At 34.8% G+C, this 21210-nt stretch overlaps 1 protein-coding gene and 1 long non-coding RNA gene across 5 annotated transcripts in view; one reads left to right on the plus strand and one right to left on the minus strand.

Annotated features, from left to right (window-relative positions):
* Window positions 1-1029: 1029 nt before the first annotated feature.
* On the minus strand, window positions 1030-5352 carry LOC147846462 (uncharacterized). 2 transcript variants are annotated; one of them, XR_015478789.1, is made up of 6 exons: window positions 5298-5352; window positions 3943-4048; window positions 3748-3818; window positions 2159-2343; window positions 1791-1995; window positions 1030-1388 (listed from the first exon to the last, which is right to left on the minus strand). It is a non-coding gene; the product is annotated as an uncharacterized LOC147846462 (long non-coding RNA). The 2 variants fall into 2 exon arrangements; XR_015478790.1 differs by lacking the exon at window positions 5298-5352 and adding an exon at window positions 4139-4277.
* Window positions 5353-6207: 855 nt separating this feature from the next.
* crlf1a (cytokine receptor-like factor 1a) overlaps window positions 6208-21210 on the plus strand; it is a 44018-nt gene continuing 29015 nt past the window's right edge. For 2 of the 3 annotated variants that reach the window (XR_015477685.1, XM_087239249.1), the window contains exons 1-3: window positions 6208-6532; window positions 11280-11558; window positions 20211-20340. Coding sequence is in view for 2 of the 3 variants with exons in the window: in XM_087239249.1 (XP_087095375.1) it covers window positions 6475-6532; window positions 11280-11558; window positions 20211-20340 (467 nt within the window). In the remaining variant the exon portion in view is untranslated. The remainder of the gene's footprint in view (window positions 6533-11279; window positions 11559-20210; window positions 20341-21210) is intronic. The other variant, NM_001002650.1, reaches the window with a different exon arrangement.

Genomic DNA, 21210 nt, shown 5'->3' on the forward strand with positions numbered 1-21210 from the left:
CATATAAATATAAATATATATATATATATATATATATATATATATATATATATATATATATATATATATATATATATATATATATATATATATATATATATATATATATATATATAAACCATAAATACTTTGTTTGGATGAAAATTATCGCTTTTCTTTTATGCCACAAATTATTGGAATATTAAATAAAGATGTTCCATGAAGTTATTTTGTACATTACTGTTAACATTAATATAACTTAAGAACTAGGCAAATTTTCTCAGTATATTTTTATATACTGAATATAAATATTTTAAACAATCATATTCCAGCTTTTCAGATTGTGGTATATCAGCCTAATATTGTCAGCTTATTTATTCATATTTTTTTTAGCTTTCATGGAATGCATAAATACATTTATGACAATTATGGTTTTGCTTTTCAGGGTCACATTTTGTTTCTGGCTTTTTGAGGCACATTTATGTCTGTTTATTTAGCTTTAATCATGCTTATGGTAGTATTCAAATTCAATTTTTATGCTAGTCAAAAATTCATATTGTAAAAAAGGGGTGGCAGACATTACATATTCATTCCAGCAAAATGTCCCAGAATGTACCCAGATAGCAAAATACACTCGGGCCAGTTCCGGCTAGATTGTCGCCTGCCGGAGACTAACCCCTCGGCCCAACTTCGGCTGCCGGACTCGGGCCGGATGCCTGTGGACTCACTGCCCGATTCCGGCCCGAATCAAGCGGGCCAGATGCGGCCGCCGTAAGCGAGCCGACGCTGCGCATCCGCGCCGGAATCGGCGCGAGGGTAATGTGCGCTGCGGCCCGGAGCTGGCGCGACTCCATATTTATACACCTTATAAAACCTTTTGGTATTACATTGGTACTTGATATATGGTATTACAACCATTTGAATTTATATAACAGCAAACACAGGCTATAATGTAAACACAAAGTGTAAGCACTGCGTTTAACCTTTGAATAAAGTGCAAACTGCATACATATTCTGTAACGAAAATAATCAGACAAATGACAAAATAAATAAATGTTAAACGTTTATTGATTGCATGAAAAAAATAGTACAAAAATTTTATAAATAATTTTGTAGTGCACAAGAATATCAATATAAAAACAACAATAAAACAACACAATAAAGACACACAGAAAGATTTAAACAAAAACTCTAAAAATTACACACAAACACAGATGTTTTTTTAAAACAACCCTGTTTTCCCAATAGACTTGAATTAAAAATTTGTAAAAAACAGCTAAATTTTATATAAACCTAAATATAGAAACCAATTTAAGATATAGCAAGAAACATCTTAAAAATACCAATGACAATCCGTAAAATATCCAAGTCAAACTTGTAAAAAGTACAGCAGAATTCTGAAGAAACATCTTGAAACATTTTTTAATAAAACATTAAAATAATAATAATAAACAAACAAATATATATATATATATATATATATATATATATATATATATGAATAATTGCAGAAGTATAAAGTCAAACTTTTTTTTTAAATAAACTTGAACAAAAGCAATTGCACAAACAGCAAGACATGAGTGAGATGATTATACATTTCATATATATACACGTCTTGTGCAATTTTATATTTATAATTTTATTTGTATTACGTTTATTAAAAATGTATCAAGATGTTTCTTCAGAATTTGGCGCACACACATACATACATACATACCATACATATATACACACACACACATATATATATATATATACATATACATATATATATATATATATATATATATATAAATGCAAATGAAAGAAACAAATTGTTCAAGTATCAGGGAACATCCTAATACACATAAAATGTTGTTTAAAAAATAAAACAAAATAGTGATGTAGACATTTGACACATTAGCTTTCTCTTCTTTCTTCCTCCATCCCTGTCAGGGGCAAGTTGTAGCTACCTTGTAATGCATTTTTACCACTTCTTTATCAGTGGCGTGGTAAGGACATTTGTCCTCACTCCATCTGTGATTAAAAGATAAACAGATAATTAGTAGTGAACAAGTACTAATGTAAAAAAAAAAGAAAAAATTAGGAAAAAAGTAGGCTACCTACGAAGCAAAAAAACTATAAAAAAAAAAACAAATAAACTTAAAACACTTTGAAATTAGCAAGAGCTTGAACTTACCAGTTTCTTCATTTGTTCGGGCTGCTCCTTTAGTTGATTTTCAAGCTTTTCCAAATCAAATTGGCCAAAGGAAGGTCAAATGTGTTTACATCTGGAATTTCATCACGTCTGTTTTGGTTTTGTGAGAATCAGGCCCAGCTGCTGCTTTATGACGTTGCATGATTTTAAAACTTCAGTCAGTCGTGCTAAAAAAGAAAAATAACAGATTAGTATAAATCAACCTGTAGCTTATTCTCATACAACTTCTGTAAATACAACAGTGGGTTAGACACTGCTGATATTCTCTAGTTGATCTTTACTTTCTAGCTGCATTAAACCTTAACAAATTTAGTGATGTCTTCAATTCTTACAAAGACATGACGAGTTGCAATAAGTTCTGTCTTGATCTCAAACTGCACTAGAACAAAGACTGTAAATGTTCATAGGTGTACTGCAGGAGTGTCCAAACTTTTTGGGCCGAGGGCCAGATGCAAAAAAACAAACGTTGTCGCGGGCCAAATTTTACACATATATATATATATATATATATATATATATATATATATATATATATATATATATATATATATATATATATATATATATATATATATACATCTATACAGTTGAAGTCAGAATTGTTAGCCCCCCTAAATTATTAGCCACCGTTTATTTTTTCCCCAATTTCTGTTTAACGGAGTTAAACATTTTTTTCCACACATTTCTAAACATATTAGTTTTAGTAACTCATTTCTAATAACTGATTTATTTTATCTTTGCCATGATGACAGTAAATAATATTTGACTAGATATTTTTAAGACACTTCTATACAGCTTAAAGTGACATTTAAAGGCTTAACTAGGTTAATCAAGTTAACTAGTCAAGGTAATTAGGCAAGTTATTTTATAACAATGGTTTGTTCTGAAGACTTAAGGGGCTAATAATTTTGACCTTAAAATGGTTCATAAAAAAAATTCAACCGCTTTTTATTCTAGCCGAAATAAAACATAAGTCTTTCTCCAAAAGAAAAAATATTATCAGACATACTGTAAAAATGTTCTTGCTCTGTTAAACATCATTTGGGAAATATTTAAAAAAGATGAAATAAATCAATGAGGGGCTAATAATTCAGACTTCAACTGTGTGTAGATAGATAGATAGATAGATAGATAGATAGATAGATAGATAGATAGATAGATAGATAGATAGATAGATAGATAGATAGATAGATAGATAGATACAAACAGACAGACAGACACAGACAGACAGACAGACAGACAGACAGACAGACAGATAGATAGATAGATAGATAGATAGATAGATAGATAGATAGATAGATAGATAGATAGATCATAACAAGAACTGCTGCTTAATTGAATGCATGTAATAGCGACACCCGGTGGTTATTTATTGAATTACGTTCATTTTTGTATAGCGGGCCAGATTCTATTGATATTTATAAAAAGCCTCGCGGGCCGTAGTTTGGACACGCCTGGTGTACTGGAATGTACAGTATCTGTGCATGTTGATGGTGGTCTTAAGATTTCTGCCATAGTCATTGATGGTGATGGTACTTGTGGTGCTGCATTGATTTCTGAAATCTTCATACCTGCCTTTTATCCAGCCTCTTTGTTCCAAGTAATTTTTCTTCATCATGGTATAGATGTGTCCATACTGTCCCTTAATCAGATACATTTACAAAACAAAACATCACTTTAGTATAGTGCCAGGGCAAAACTCACAGGTTGTAATAGATCAAGGACATAATGTTGACAGTATGTGTTTAAAATAATTGCAAACAAACCTGTTCTGTCTTTAGATGTATGACAGGCGATCATCATCTTCATCTGTCTACCAGTCAGAAATCACAGTTGCGTGTGGATGTTTGAGTCGAGCTTCCTCATATGCATCTATAATAAAACATCCCATTGTTGTTAACCTCCCGTAAAGAAAAGTTCAAATCCTGAAATACTATCAAAGTTAATTAATGCATATAATACCTATAGTGTAAATAATCAGTACACAGAAGGTTGCACAAGATTTATTCGGAGATTCATGCAGAGTGACAGCCTTATGAATCTGAGACATAGATTTGTAAGATGGTCAAGCACATGCATTATTCTGTACCCATGAAGATTAACCTACCATTGTGAAAAATGTTTGATGATGATAGCCAATAACAATAAACCATTTCAGCTGTTTGTGAAGCAATTAGTAATGTAATGTCTGAAAAGCTCAATCTATGTTGAAAATATATCAGCAGTTTACAGCTTATAATGGACTTTTAGCACACAACTATAGCATGCCTATTCACGTTCAAAAGAGTGTGCCATTGACTTCTTTGGTCGTGATGTGCTGCAAAATGATCTCACTAACCTTTGTTAAACAAGAACAATGAGACTTAACCAACAAATATTGTTACCCATTCATTTAAATCAGAATTTATCACTGTCAATAACATAAAAAAAAACAAAAAAAAAACATCAAAATCTGCTTTAAGACGTTCAGTTTTACATTAACTGATCATTACAGCTTGAACAAAAGATATAATTGATTCACATAGGCTAACACATATGAATTAAAGTGCACACTAATATATTTCTCTTGGATAGTTTAAAGAGAATAGTAAACAGTCGAGTTTCCATCATTTTTCGTGACTAACTGCATAAACAAGATAAACAATAATATTTTATTAATCCAAAACGATTAGTTTTTATTTACACATAATCACAGAATTAATACTGTTGGATAAGTATACGCCTGTACAATGATTTTTTCAACATCCACAGTACTTTATAATGTTAAATCAGGAAAAAAACACGTTTTGCCAAGTTAGTTAATGGATTCGTCTACAGAAACTTTCTTTAACGCAGTTAGCATACACACAAATTCGTTTCATGTTTCTTTAAAATAATTAAAATAGTTTTCAGTTACTACACACGTTACAATCTAACATTGTGTAAAAGGAAAAGGAACTTTTAGACGTGTTGGTAACTGTTAGCGTTAGCATACATTAGCTCCAGTCGTGTTTCTTAAAGCAAGTTACATTTCGTATCAAACTGTTTTAAATTACTAAACGCTGTTACAACCAAACACCGTGGAAATGTTTTAAGCTCTAAATTCGCTAATTATACAGTACACAAGCAGTAAAAAGCTTACCTTTCTGACCGGACTCCACGTGAAATGTTTGAAAAACCAAACTTTTTCTTCTTGTGATCTTCGTGCCATGGTGGTTGACAACCAGCTTTTTGGAGCATTACCGCCACCGTCTGGATTGGAGTTTGGATCATGAGTTTAGTCACGCATGTGTTTATTATGAAACCAACTTCTGCTTTATAAAAAAACAGTCAGCACAGGAGCGTGCTATCTCAAAAATAAGCGAATTTTACATAGTTTTTCTCTAGATGACATGTATAATCTATTTATAAATAATATTGTTTTGTTTGCGTCTAAACATTGCGACCATCCACACTAAATATTCTTTTTTTTTTTGCTATCGTACCATGAATATGTTCTCAAATTATCATTAAACGTGGAGCTAACAGATTACTAGATAAAATAAGAACTTAATCGGTTGCCATCAGCCGAGTCCTTGCCAGAAGCGGCCAGGACTCTACAGACAGACTCGGGCCGGATATGGTTGACCGGAATCGGGCCAGTGCTTTACAGCCGCATCACAACCGCATGTGCGCGAGCGAGCTGCGGGCCGCACTCGGCCCGGATAACACTCGCCGATGCCGAGTCGGAGCCGGAGGCACCGGAGGGCAGCCGAGCTCGGGCCGATTACTGCCTGCTATCTGGGTAATTACTCAACTTCAAAATAGCTTCACATAATAAAGGCAGAAGTGGAAAGGCTTCCAATTAAGAGATTGCTCTAACCCACAGACTGAAGCTGACTGATTCAAAGACACAAGAACTTCTCCAGACCTGCTTAAGAGACAAGAGGAGGGCACATACAGAAGGAAGGGAGGAATAAAACGAAAGAAAGAGGCAAAAATGACTTGGAGCTGTGTGGGAAGTAATGGGAGGAGCTTGCGAAGTATAAACTTGGATGTTTCCTAGCAGTGGAGAGCCTCGGCACGGTAAACGATGCCAAAAGTAAATGAAGAGGACGAATGCACCGTCGCGTTAACAGAACATTTGGCGGCTCTTATGTAAAGTTCAGTGTTGTGGAAGATCCGCGGGACGTGAGCAGCTCAGGAACCGACGCTGGGATCAACTGTTCGGGTGCACTGGAGCTGGACTCGGTGTGGCATGCGTGGATCTTCAGACACTCCTGCATACGCCAATAACACGCTGTCGTGCTAATAGAAAGAAAGCGAACATTCCTCGTAAGATGATCTGCTTATTGTTTTTGCACCTCTGTGCTGCCGGCGTGTTGTCGTCTTCCACCCGTGAGTACATTTATAGCTCTCTGTTTGTGTGTGTATGTATGTGTGTGTGTTACATGTGTTCTTACGTACCTTCACTAGTTTCCGAACTTGACGCGTTGGTAGACAGAATAGGCTAGTTCAAATAGAAACTTAACGTTATTATAATAATATGAATGAAGTTAGTGGATACTTCATAAGTATCTTCAAAGCACAATATATTGTTTGTGTGTTTATTAATAACAAGGGAGAATGTGCCAGGTTGTCATGTACCTATTTTATAAATATTGGTTTGAATTTATAAGCTTCATAAATGTTGCATTTGCATTTTTTATCAACAAAACAGCTTAAATTTTAAGTGTATTTTATTAAACAAATATAATAGTAGTAATATTTTGGAAAAAATCCTGCAGTTTTGATGGCTCGCCTCTTTAGCCTATTTAATTTCTGAACTTAATTTGGTAAAAACTTGTAATAGAAAAAAAAAAGCCTCTAGAAATTTTATATTTCTTGTTTAATATTTAACACAATTCATATTTTTGACCAGTATTTTATAATAATAAACACATAATTTAGTAATTACTAATTTGATAATAATAGTAATATTTTTATAGTCATCTGAAAGTTTTTATCAAAGATGCTGAGCCGAAATTTTCTGGATTGTCTTAATTTTAATTTTAAACTGAGTAATTTAAAACATTTTTGAGCATCTTTAAATTGTATTTAGCAGGTTTAATAAATCTAGGATTGTAGAAGTTAGTAAACACCATTAAATGCTTTATTATTATTGTTATTTATAGTGCTCAGCATATAGAAGTACAACCCCTAACGCATTTTAATATGAAGCTATACAATATTATATTTGTGCATATACATTAGATTAGTCAGCACTGAAGCCAAATCTGGAGCTAATCTACCAAAATAACTTAGGATTACGGTCCTAAAACTAGTACAGTAGTACAGTTTATATATTAGAAAATTATTAAATACAAATTTAAAAACAGGAAAAATCAAATCAATGAAATTTTGTAGGTTGTAATTTATTTTTGCAATATTTTTCTTGAATTTAATTGTATAACCTTTCAGTTTCTAAGTTTGTTTGGTGACCAAAATATTATTAAAATAAATAGATCTGTTTAATAAATCTGTTTTGTTTAAATGCACCAAAATACATTGCCTATATTCACGGATAAAATTTTTCATTTTCAAATTGTGGTGTACTCACTGTATGCATTGCAATGCTGATGATATTGCTATCAATGCATGATATTGCACTGCATTGAAAAGCCTATTGTTGATTAAAAAAAATCCAAAAGGTCAGAGCTTAATTCATTTAACACATGGAGACTTCAGCCCTGTAACCCACGGCAAAAACCCGGACATCATATTTCTTAAGCTTGTTTTTGTAAAAGTTCACCTCAATTCAACACAATCGCTGTGGCTGAGCGTTCTGTTCGTAGTACGTTTCGGTGTTGGTGAAATATAGGTGTTTGTGAAAGTTTAATTTGCTTTTAATGAATCACAGAGAACAATGTATAACAGGATCAAAAGGCAACATTGTGTTGCAAATAACAAAGGGCTAAATTATTAATAGCCATTGTGAAACGCATTTACAATGCAAGCGTTTAGGACATTCCCCTTACGTGACATTCACAGGTGTTGGTGGAGGGGAAGATTGAGACTAATTACACCTAATTAAGTATTGCCTCATTCACACCCTCAGTGCCAGGCAGGGGATTAAGAAAGTGAAGTGCGTTACGTCCACTGATGATGGTAAACTACACTTCCCTCTCCTCTTGTCACACAGTTCACATTAAACGCAAAAGCGTCAGGCGGACTTTTTCTGGGCCTCAGTGAAATATAAACAGAGTTAAAAGGAGGACAAAAATGTGCCGGCAGAAGTAACCTTTTAAAAGATCATCGCGGTTTGACAAAACGGGAAGGAATGTCCAAAGGGTGGTCCCGCTGTTCAGCATCTCAGCTGTGAGATACTTTACTGCGTTTCCCTCGCCTTGATGACAAGATGAACAAGCTTACCTCATGGCTCGAAACCCTCTGATCTGAAACCAAATATCTTTCTGCTGATTTCCTATTCAGGTAAAAAATTATTTCTAGTGTCATTAAATGCACTGAAAAAAGGGATTCACTTGATTTACTACGGTAAATTTATATGGGTTGAATCTAAACAATCAAATTGAGTTGAACAATACTAAATTTAATTTGTTTGTTAAAATTTAGCCCATATAAATGGTTTCCAACCACTTACCTTAAAAGAATTTAGAAAATTCAATGAATCTTTTTTCCAGTGTGGTTTCAGTCTTAAAATTCTACTTAAAGGAAACAGCACCAATCAAAATTAAAAAACATATAGTGAGCCTTGTCATGAGATGAAATAACTGATTTGAATCTTTCCTTCTTTGATAATGATAGAGGATTTCAACCTTTCTGCTTGTTTTTTTTTTGTGCCGAATATGTAATCTCTGTCTTTTAAGGTTAGTCTGTCTATCCATCTTGATGTAATTACATGTAATCACATGGCAGATCACTCATCACTTACATTACCCAATTGCACTTTTTTTTTAAAAGGGATTCCACACTGTCACATTACAAGGGTGATAATGAACTCCAACAGGGTTTTTGAAATGACATTTGTGTGCGAGATCCTGTTGTGGAATTTTATATGCTAATTTAATGGAAGCGTTCAGTGCAGTGATAGATGCTGTTAGAAGTTTTGATGTGTGTGAATGTGTGTGTGATGTGTGTGATGTGTGTCTCCCGTGTAAAACGTACGTTGGAATAGTTGGCAGGTTCATTCCGCTGTGGTGACCTCTGATAAATAATGGACTAAGCTGAAGGAGAATGAATGAACGACACTGGAAATGTTCATTTAAATACTGACTATTATTAATTAAGGGGAAATCAGCAGCCATTGACATCTATAGTATAAACGAAAATACTATGGAAATATCTTCTTTTGTGTTAAACAGAGGGAAGAGAGTTGAATAGGTTTGGAATAAGTGGAAGATGAGAAAAAGATGACAGCATTTTCATTTTTGGGTGAACTATGCCTTTAGCAACATTTCTTGTTCTAAAAGTGCAAGCGTAATTTAATTAATGATTAAATGTAGCATGTTAGAAGGACATTTAAATAAAGTGTTACATCTTTTATTCCAAGTAACAAAAATTATTTTAACTGCACGGTTTTAATTTTTTGAAAGCTGATACTGATTGGTCTTTCACAGCTTTGTGTGGTCAATGTAAACGCTAAACTTGGTGAACAATATTTTCTACAATATAGTTTATAGTTCTATAATTTATTTTACATTTATTGGTTTATTTTAAAAGGTGGCACAGTGGCTTAGTGGTTAGCACTTTCACCTCACAGCAAGATGGTCGCTGGTTTGAGTCCCGGCTGGGCCAATTGGTATTTCTGAGTGGAGTTTGCATGTTCTCCTCTTGTTCACATGGGTTTCCCCCATAGTCATAAGACTAAATTGGCCGCAGTGTACTGTATGGTGAATGAGAGAGTCTATAGTGTTTCCCAGTATGTTGCTGCTGGAAGGGCATCTGCTGCATAAAACATATGCTAGAATAGTTGGTGGTTCATTGCGCTGTGGCGACCCCTGATAAATTAGGGACTAAGCTGAAGGAAAATGAAAAAAGTTCATTTGTTTTGTTTTAATCATGCTTAATTTAGCTAGCAAATAGGTTTCACTTTACATTGATGCTCATATTAAAACATGCATTTGATCATAAATATCTTTGCAACTTGATGTCAACTATTATTAGAGAATCAGCAGAGGTTATAATATGATAAGTTGACATTAAAATACATGCCAAGTTACTTATAGGTCCTCTTGTACCTTATATTGTCATGCATTTACAGTGATCCAGTCAAGACGCTGTACAGTTCCATCTCTTATTATTAACATGCATTCAGATGCATCTCTTATGATCACTTGTGTTGGGATTACTCACAGTTAGTTTTATGATTTAAATAGCCGCATTGCAAAATTAATGTCAGTTTGTTTTATTTCACCCTCTACTCTTATTTATAATGTATGTTTCATATTTTTTATGCCACTGTGTGAGTGATCGGTTTTGGAACTGGCTGTGACTGCATAGACAATGGAAGGGGTGGTCTAGTTGAATATTTTAGACCCCATTTACACCCGTATTCAGTGCCATCTGCTTGTGGTTGAATTGACAAAAGCACATCTTAATACCAGATGTAAAACATCAGTTAGGCAACCATAAAAACATTAACCATTAAATATCCATCTTTGTGAAATAGATAGAAAATCTCTCATCTGAATATCCATATGTAACCGTGGAAAACAAAAACAGTCATAAGTGTATTTTGAGATCTGAAAGCTGAATAAATAATCTTTCTATTGATGTATAAGTGTTAAGATTGGATTATATTTGGCCGAAATAAAACTATTTAAAAATCCGGAATCAAACTAATCAAAAAACTGAGAAAATTATCTTTAAATATGTCTAGTTATAGTGCTTAGCAATGCACATTACTAACCAAAAATTGAGCCTTGATATATTTATAGTAGATCATTCTCAAAATATCATTATGGAACATGATTTTCACTTAATGATTTTTGACTTCAAAGAAAAATTAATAATTTTGACACCCTCTATTTTTAGCTATTTAAATATATCCATGCAACATAATGTTGTATTTGTGGTCAATGAGCTAACTATGTCTCCTCCCTAAGCGTTAAACCCGTAATAACCAAACTGCCTCTTTCCCTCTCAGAGGTGGCTACAATCTACCCTCAAGACCCCGCCCTGCTCATCGGCTCCAGCCTGACAGCAACGTGTTCGGTCAATCCAGACCACGGCATCCATGCAGGCTCGCTCTACTGGACGCTGAACGGCAAGCGTCTTCCCAGCAGCACCTACAGCATCTTAAGCCCCACTGTGATCAGTGTCACCCTGCCCAGGCTCTCAGGGTCCCGTCAGCGCTCTGGAGACAACCTTGTATGCCATAACGGTGGAGGTCATGTGCTGGCCGGCTCCTGCATCTACGTTGGCAGTGAGTCCTGTCTACCATATTGTTCCTATTTACTACAGAGTGCGCTTAATTGGTGAATGTGCACGCAGTCCAACTTAAATACGATTAAATGGATTCTGTGGGTAAGCCTGGGGCCTTGGGGGAATATGGGTGAGACTAATAGACGGTCTTCATGCATTGACCCCCTGCCACTGAGCTGTAGTTTTTGCAGTGTTTAAAGCTGACATATATCATGAAAATCTGACTGTTTCTGTGGTTAAGTGCTGTAATCTACCAACAGAGAAAACATGAAAAAGGACAACCCAGTACTTTTGTTTTGTAAGACTTTTTCTGGGAGCATGAGAAAAAATGTGCTGCTTTAGCGACTTAAGGCTTGTTCACAAAAAGCGGGATAACTGTTTATATAAATAAAATGATCAACTTTACTCTGATGAATGATTAATGTTTAGTTTTAGTTTGTGCTTTTCTTTCTGTGTTAAATCCTAGGGCTGTCACAATAATTCGTAACACTTTACTTGAAGGGGTGTTCATAAGACGAAGTATCATTTGCTCAGTTATGACAAAGATGACATTGTTGTTATGTCACCTAAACATAAACAAATGCATCACAACCTGTTTTTGTCTTTTTTTTGTTATGACAACTTGTCATAAATCTGTCATAAACATGATTGTCGTGAAGCCATTGTCATTCATGAAATTGTCATGAATTTTTTAACACCCTCATTAATATATGTATTTATTTCCTCAACTACAGTTGTAAAAGCTACATTTTCCCTTAAAATGTCATTAAATATTATTGACGCTGTTAAACATTATTTGACTCAGTAATTACACTTTTATTGAGACATTTCAATGACAAATAAAGTTTGTTCTACGAATATCAGAAAAATATTCATGACACAATTATAATGCCTTATGACAATCATGTTTATGACAGATTTATGACAAGTTATGTTGTCTTTGTAATGTATTTGTCATAACAAACAGTGTCATCTTTGCATTTAAAATGACATAACTGAGCAAATGACACTTAATAACAGTTGTCAGTTATGCAATAAGCGTAATAATATTACTTTTCTAAGTAACGAGTAAAGTAACGCATTACTTAAAAAAAATAAGTAATAATAGTTGAGTTACTTTTTTGAAAATGTAACACAAGTTACTTTTTAGGTTAATTAATTAGGTTAGCTTTTAAAAATAAATTGCTGAATTAAAATAAGGTAGCCACAATGAATGACGTAGTCAATGAGAAAATGTTTTGAATGCATTGAAGAAAAGGAAAAGGGTATTGTCTGAATAGATAGTGATTTTACTTAAAACAAATAGTTCAAAAGTAGCAAACACATTGCTTTGAACTTTCAATAATCTGTATTAGAGCTGCACAATTAATCGGAAAAAGATCACAATCTCGATTCGACCCCCATAGACGATCTTAATCCAGCATTTCTACGATTCTGTTAATCATATTTTCAAGTTCAGGAGAGAAGCAAAGGCGGCTGCACGAGTCTTTTCATTGTTTCACACACGTTGCTCAGCGACATGGACACCTCCAAATGATGTTAAAAGATATAATTCCCCTAAAAACGTCATTTTTTTCTTCATATAATGATGTATTCGCGGCTGGGAAATCACAGGTGACGTGAGCTGCTGACTGTGCAGGCGCGCCCTACTTAATGATAGCATGTCTACTTTAGTAAACAGAACCTTCATATGCTGTAAATAACATGTAATAAAGTTGTAAATAATATTCAGTTTGTGGCACAGAGTGATCGTTTGAAAGCCGCGTTCGAAGTATGAACAGCACTTAGTGAAAATGAAAGCATGCACATTATTTAAATAATCACACAATTTAGAGTTATAACTGCAACAAGCATTTAATAAGTTTTTTCTTCTTATAGCGAACAAAGAGTTGTGCATGAAAATAAATGTTTACAGTGTCAGTATAACTACTCTAGCCTATATAATGTTGATTAAATGGTCTAAAAATGTTTTCAATGACAAATTGCGAGCATACATCACAAACCTAATTTAACATCAGAATTATTATAAGTAGAATAGAATTATTTATTGAAACCAGTAGACCTACACATAATATTAATATTGTTGTTTTACCATATGTTTGAGAAAAAACAATAATCTCATATTAAGCTTTATTTTACATCTACAGAATCGTGAGAAAATTGTGATCTTTATTTTAAGCAAAAAAATCGCGATTCACATTTTAGCCAGAAAATGTAAGTACAGGTAAGCCCTGAGAACATATAACACTTCACGCAGGAGGTGCCACAGCAATGATTGCAAATAGAAATGATCTAAGTTACAGTGAGAAGCTTCATTTTATCCAAAATGAAACATAATTAATGAAATCAGACCTGGCCCGTGACACATTTCATAAGTGTAAGTGAATGGCTGTCTCCTTGTTTTCTCTAGCTGGCAAATGATCTATTTAATTGTGTTTTGTTACTTGTAACCGCTTGTACTGTAACAGGTTAACTCATTATATTTTCATATCGCGTCTAATGCCACATTGAAACGCGACGCGTGCTGCTTTGTTTACAGATTTAAACGTGTTTGTGAGCTTGTGTTGCACTGCCGTTATTCATTGCTATGGCCACCGTCAGCTGTTCCTACACACGTGCTGTGGTCAAGGTTCAGAATACTTCAGCTTTTGCTGGTGTGTGGATTAATATTGAATGTGTTTCATAGTTAAGAATGGAGCAATATGCAGGTGTTTGACTACACTGGTTTTGGTGGTAAGGTGTCTGAATAACAGTGTTGAGTAAGTTTTACTATGAAGTGTGTTTCGGCGTCCGATGCGATTGCTATACCAATGTTGGCGACCCGGGGGCTTGACAAACCACCCTGGGCATTTGTCTGGCGCTGAACGCTGTCGACCAATCTAAACAGGCTGTCATAGGTCCAATCAGCGCAGATTAGCTTCGCGCTAAAGAGGGGTTTTGGAACAAATGAATCGCTGAATCGACATCTTTATCGATATAGCTTGGGTCTGTTGTTGTTTTACATTCCCAATTTTTTTTTTAACTCTGTCTTTACCGTTATCGTGCTTGGTGTGAACGGATCTTTAACATGCTTCTTGTGCAATGATCAGTTCAATGCTGTTTCTGGAAAAGTCAATACCAGTGTTTCGTGTTCTAACTCTATTTACAAAACAGGTATGTTAATTCATATTTTGAGAATGTTATCATTGTCCTACACTCTGTTCACAGACATTTCAAAGCCATGTCATTTGATCTTGCTGAAAACATGCCAGCGTAATTCATTCACACACATTTATTATACAATGTATAGTTAGATTTTCTGTGAGGACAAGAGAATTGAACTAATAGTGTAATGTTTATTTACAAATGAAAAGCAGGGGAACAAAGATACTGAATCAACTTCACAACAACTACATAAATGAATCCACTAAGCATTCAGAAATGTCCTGGTGCAGTCTAGACGTTGTAAATACTTCCTTTTTTTTATCATTGTCCAACTGACATGTTGGCTTCGTGAGAATTCTCTCGTTTTGTTGTTTCTGTGAGAACATGGTGTAAAGGCTGTGCCCTCTTTAGAAAGCAGCAGCTTATATGCTATTGATGAGATGTGTAAAAAACAAAATAGGATGTTGGTAATTAAACACAAATAGGGGCTAATTTGACAAGCTATAATAACAGATCTATGGTGTATTTCCAACTATTTGCATTACACACTGCAAATGAAATGCTTTTCTTTGAGTTTTTGTTTCGTTTCTAGTCTAAATTAAAGGTGTGAACCTACACTGGTCTCACGGTTCAGTTACGATTATCATGCCGTTGATTCAATTCAATTCAATATCTCTGTGCATCATGGTGCATGAATGATGCTTTCTATACACAGTTTTTTTTCCCCAGCAGCAATTCTTGTATTAAATGTATAAATATATTTAAATTTATGTAATCTTTGTAATACAATTTAGTTCTTTAATACAAACAGTCAGATAAATAAACTGTACCTTTAAACAACACAAGCATTTATAACAAATAAACAAACATAAATATCCCGCTCGCTTTCTGAGCCTTGTTCTTTCTTACACCCCTTTGATTGGTCACATGCTCAACAGAAAGGGCAGCAATTGGCTCTATCCCGCTGGCTCTCCTTACAGAAGAGTGACACTGATAAACGGCAGCGTCGATCACAGCTGATCCATGATAGACACGGTGGAGAAAAATCTGAAGTATCGCTGTTACAGCCGAGAGGAGAGGAAAAGTCCTGCCAGTTAGTCAAATGGGCCACAGTGCGAGAGAGAGAGAAATGGAGTCTACTTTCATTCACTCAATCGCAGTGAAATAGGGGCTTCTGCTTTAAGTGTCAGTGAAAGATTGTCCAGCAAACACACAGGCAAATTGAAACACATTGTGCACAGTTTCTGCATTTTAAGTAGTTGGAGCATTGTAAAATACTCACGCTCGCTTCCCTGGCCATAGTAAGCTACCGCGACATGGCGCATATGAGATAAAGGATATCAGTACATAATAACCGATTATGAAAATTACTAAACCGATACCAAATTGTCTGCATCTGCATCGCAGTGCATAGAGGATATGATTCATTTTGAATTCATTTTGAATTTTGAAATATTTTTAATAAAGTTTAAATTTTTATTTTTTAACAATTATTTTTTTCAGAAGAAACAATTAATTTAACAATTTAATTTTACACCCCTAATCTAAATATCTAAAATTTCTAATTTTAAATTTATAAATTTTTAATCGGCTTGCCAAGCAGGAAAAAAACTGCAGACGCTTGAGACCCGTCGACAGAGCTTAAATCCTCTCCTCTTTCAATGAAGTCACCGGTGTGGAAGTATTTTGGATTTCCAGTTAGTTATGTTGACAACGTTCGTGTTGTCGACAAAAAAAAAACAGTTTGCAAGTTCTGCTATGCTACAGTTGGGATAATAGACGATGGGCGCATCGCGATCCTCCGCCCCGCACCCGTTGCAAATCCACTCGCGAAAAATAAACACTCAGGCCCTGTTTACACTAAAATGTCTTTGTTTTTAAATGGCATTTTAGAACAACAGCGATCCACATCCACACAGGCGTGTAGCGTTTCTGAGCAGCCCTCCTTCCTCACTAAAAACGCACATCACGTGACCACACACACTCATTCACACACAGACGCACACACATTGTCATGCGCTCGAGACAGCGAGTCAAGGCCGTCAGCGGGTCTGTAGACTGCTTCCATCTTTTACTTTCACACAAGTACTTAGTCATTTTAGCGAACACCTCAGATACTGTTGGCTGGTTTCTGTTGGTTGTGCACCTTTTTTACCGACGCCATTATAACGACACAGATCACTGCCTATTCACGAGTCCCGCAGAAAAAAGTGATTGACAGGTTTTAATTATTTGTGTTACTTACCTTTATTCATTTACTGTATGATTTGTTTATGGGTAAAACAAAGACCATGCAAGTCAGGTAGTTTAAACGGTAGGCTACAAATAATTAATTCGAAAATCGAATCGAATCGTGACTTTAGAATCGAAAATGTAATCGAATCGAGGATTTGGAGGATCGTGACACCCCTAATTTGCAGTATATTATTTTTGAAAACAAGACCATATTTTTTGCTTGTCTACTCTAGAAAATGTGTCTTAATTTAAGAATTGTTTTAGATATTTGGACTAGTAACAAGACCAAAACTCTTTATTTTTTTTGCAGTGCAGATAACAAAATTTTTGAAATGATGGTCACCTTGTTTTCCCCCTATCCGCCAATGAACTTGAGAGTGGTTTTAGCCGCTTAAGATAGCTATCTGTTCCACTGTTATGCTTTTAACACCTGTGTGGTCCATTATAGACGCTTTTCCTCGACAGACACAAATGTGCCGCATTTGTCAAGTTGCATGGAATGGTGGCAGTATGGAAAATTACAAACGCAGACACACGTGGAAATTGAGGGAGCGAGACAAAGGCAAGGAAGCCAGTGTCTGTCTGGTCATTTGGTAAAAAGATTGAATGCCAGAAATGGAGAGACGTGGTTATGATAAGTGTGTGTGTGTGATTTAAGTGCTGTGTTGACTCAAGCTCTCTGTGTCTCTGAGGTCTTCTCTGTAAGGTTTGGTTCATATAATCACAGTCTTACACTTAGACGCAGTGTCTTTTGTGCTCAGCTGAATGGAATCTTGGCCCCATTCCTGAACTTAAATGAGGATGACAGCTGAAGACACTCATCCATTATTGAAAATGTTTTAAGTCAACACAAAGTCGAAATTGACCCTATTTACTTTCTTAATGCACGTTCCTCTGCTTATTGTGACTGATCCATTGGTGCGCGTTATTCCAAAAAAGGCAGCATTTATTATCTTTCATCAAAACTTAATAAGGCTTTTACTTTTGGAATGAGTTCTTTTTAAAGGTCTTCTGGTAAACAATACTGAATGCATTTGATAAAGGGAACAAAGTCGGAAATATTACAGTACTAACCACATCATTTGAATAGAATTATAAATGAGCCGACTTGATGCGTATTTTTATGCTCAAGCATAAACAAATAAATAAATACATTTCTCATTATTATCTAAAAAAATGGTTGTTTGTAATATTTTGTGAAAATTATGATACAGTTCTTTCAGGACTCTGCAAATAATAGAATTTTCAAAACAACAGCTTTTTAAATGTAAACAAAAACCGGCCCGGATTAAGAATTCAGAGGCCCCTGGGCACAATGTCTTGTAGGCTACCTAGCTGCACCCCTATAGTTGAATTAAAAAATAGATTAATATAATATTTTAAATAAACTTAATCTATAGCGTATTGCCTGCATTTTTAAAATAGAAATAAGTTACATTTTTGTATACTAGAAATATATGTACTGTATATTATTTAAATCATACTTTCAAAAAAAAATACTAATACAACTATTTAAAATGAATGGATTTTAATATACTTGTTTAAGTTAACACCTCTGCAATTCAGTTCTATGAATCTGAGTCTTCTATAATACACACACTTATTGATGATTCCTACTTGTCTTCCTCGTGATGAAGAGTAGGCAAAATCTGATATGTTGTGGGGAGAAAAATAAAAATATGTTCATCAGACACTGGATTCAAACCGGGTTCATGATCGATCGTGTCAAAATATGTTGCCATGCACTTTGCTATGCCACTCACGTTGCTGTTAGTTGCGCCCTTTAGTTATGTTGTCTTTTGTCAATCTAACGGAAATAGGCGTGAATCGCTCAACTAGCTTCATCCAACAAGTTGTGCTATTTGCACTTAGCCTAAATAGACACAATCAGCATTTTTTCCTCCCTCTTTTAGGGGCCCCAAGTGCGCACGGGCCCCTGGGCCTGTGCCCATAATGGCCATTGGTTAATCCGTACCCGAAAAAAACGTATGTGTTTACTAATATGAATTGATAGAAAGACATTATAATATCTGCACAATGGTGCTGTAACAACGGTAAATAAAAGGTTATTTTCAAACTCGGTCAACATTTAGAATGACTAATATTGGCTGAGCTAATAAACACAAATCCAATCCAGTGTTTAATATTATCAACCTTTTTTATATAATTCAAGTAATATTTTCAAGAGTGAAATCGTGTGAACATAAAAACATCCGTGGAAATAGCTACTGAAAAATATTCATTCCTTTATTAATTTTCCTTCAACTAAGTCCCTTATTTATCAGGGGTTTCCACCGAGGAATGAACCGCCAACTATTCTAGCATATGTTTTACTCAGCGGAGGCCCTTCCAGCCGCAACCCTTTACTGGAAAACACCCATAAACTCTCGCATTCACATACACACTCATACACTATGGCCAATTTTGTTTACCCCATTCACCTCTAGGGCATGTCTTTGTGGGGGAAACCAGAGCACCAGGGAGAACAGGCAAACTCCACAGAAATGCCAACCAGTTACCTTCTTACAATAAGGTGACAATGCTAACCACTGAGCCACCATGCTGCCCCTACTAAATAATATATACTTTTGTTTTTACAGTAAAATTAGATGGGTGTCAGATTTTTTTTATTAAAGAAAGAAAAGGAAAAAAACGATAAAAAAAGGAACAATGCTGTTATCATAGGGGTTGCAGTATGAAATCACAATACAGTTGATGCTCATTTTCACATATCATTTGCATTGGCATACTCAGTCAATTTTTTCCTTGTCACACTTTTTTAAGTCTCTTCATGTTAAACTTAAAAGTATCTCCTTTACAGTTCCTACCCATTGGGTCCTTGCTTGAGGAACCTGAAACCATTTTTGAGTTATGGCTTTTCTTCTTCTTGCTTACAAAAGTATTTTTATTAGGTATTTTTCATTGGCTGGAACAGTTTCTGGCATTTTCCCAAGGTATAATGAAATGAAGGAACAGTCCAATTCTTCTCCAGATGTTAATATTATTTTCATTTTTAATTGCTATTTTTCACCAAATGTGCTGTAAGCCACTGTTTTCTGACATTCTGTTCATGAAGCTTTTAACAGATTTTCTCCCGTATGCGTCTACGTACAGCATTTGGTCTTGTAAGTAGTGGAAACCATCATGGGTTATTAGTGTGCCTCTAATAAGGTGTTATAAGAGGCATGAGTCATGTTCCACTAACTCACTTTGACAGCTCTGTGAAAAGTCATTGACCTTGTCTGTTTTTTTTTTTTTTTTGGTGATTTTTTAGTGCCTCCTGAGAAGCCTGTGAATCTTACCTGCTGGTCCAGGAACACTAAAGACCTCACCTGTAGATGGGCCCCTGGGGGCCAGGGGGAAACCTTCATCAAGACAAAATACACACTCAAATATAAGCTCAGGTCAGTGCTTCTTCCCAAATTCACGCCTTATCTTGTTTGTATGTTTCATGTTGTCACATGCCCATTCTCTGGAGGACAGTGGAGGGATGTTTAAGGGTGTCTCAAAACCAATCTGTGCTAATCCTTCCTGATGAGCAGATGCTGTACACATTTTTTTTTTTTTTTGGTCACAGGGAAAATTCTGTAAAATTGCAATTACTTTAAACACCAGTATAATTTTTCATTTGTAATTTTAAATTTTTTTGCATTTTATCAGAATTATTAGCACCCCTGAATTATCAGCCATCCTGTTTATTTTTCCCCAATTTCTGTTTAACGGAGAGATTTCTTCAACACATTCCTAAACATAATAGTTTTAATAACTCATCTTTAATAACTGATTTATTTTATCTTTGCCATGATGACAGTAAATAATAGTTTACTAGATATATTCAAGACACTTCTATACAGCCTAAAGTGACAGTTAAAGGCTTAACTAGGTTAATTAGGTTAACTAGGGAGGTTAGGGTAATTAGGCAAGTTTTAATAAAAATATAGCTTAAAGGGGCTAATAATTTTGACCCTAAAATGCGTTTAAAGAAATTAAAAACTGCTTTTATTCTAGCCGAAATAAAACAAATAAGACTTCCTCCAGAAGAAAAATATTACCAGACACACTATGAAAATTTTTAAAAGGGAAATATTTAAAAAAGAAAAAAAATCAAAGGGGGGCTAATAATCCTGACTTCAACTGTAGCTAGGTTTAAGGGTGGGTTAAAGTGTAATGGATGGTCAACAGTGTTATTAAATATGTAATTACAGGAATTAATTACATGTGTAATTACATGCATGTATTTAATCAATTATAAGTACAATTTAAAAGCATGTATT

This window comes from Danio rerio, chromosome 2, assembly GCF_052040795.2.
Source record: "Danio rerio strain M-AB ecotype USA chromosome 2, GRCz13ab, whole genome shotgun sequence".
NCBI classification, from domain to species: domain Eukaryota; kingdom Metazoa; phylum Chordata; class Actinopteri; order Cypriniformes; family Danionidae; genus Danio; species Danio rerio.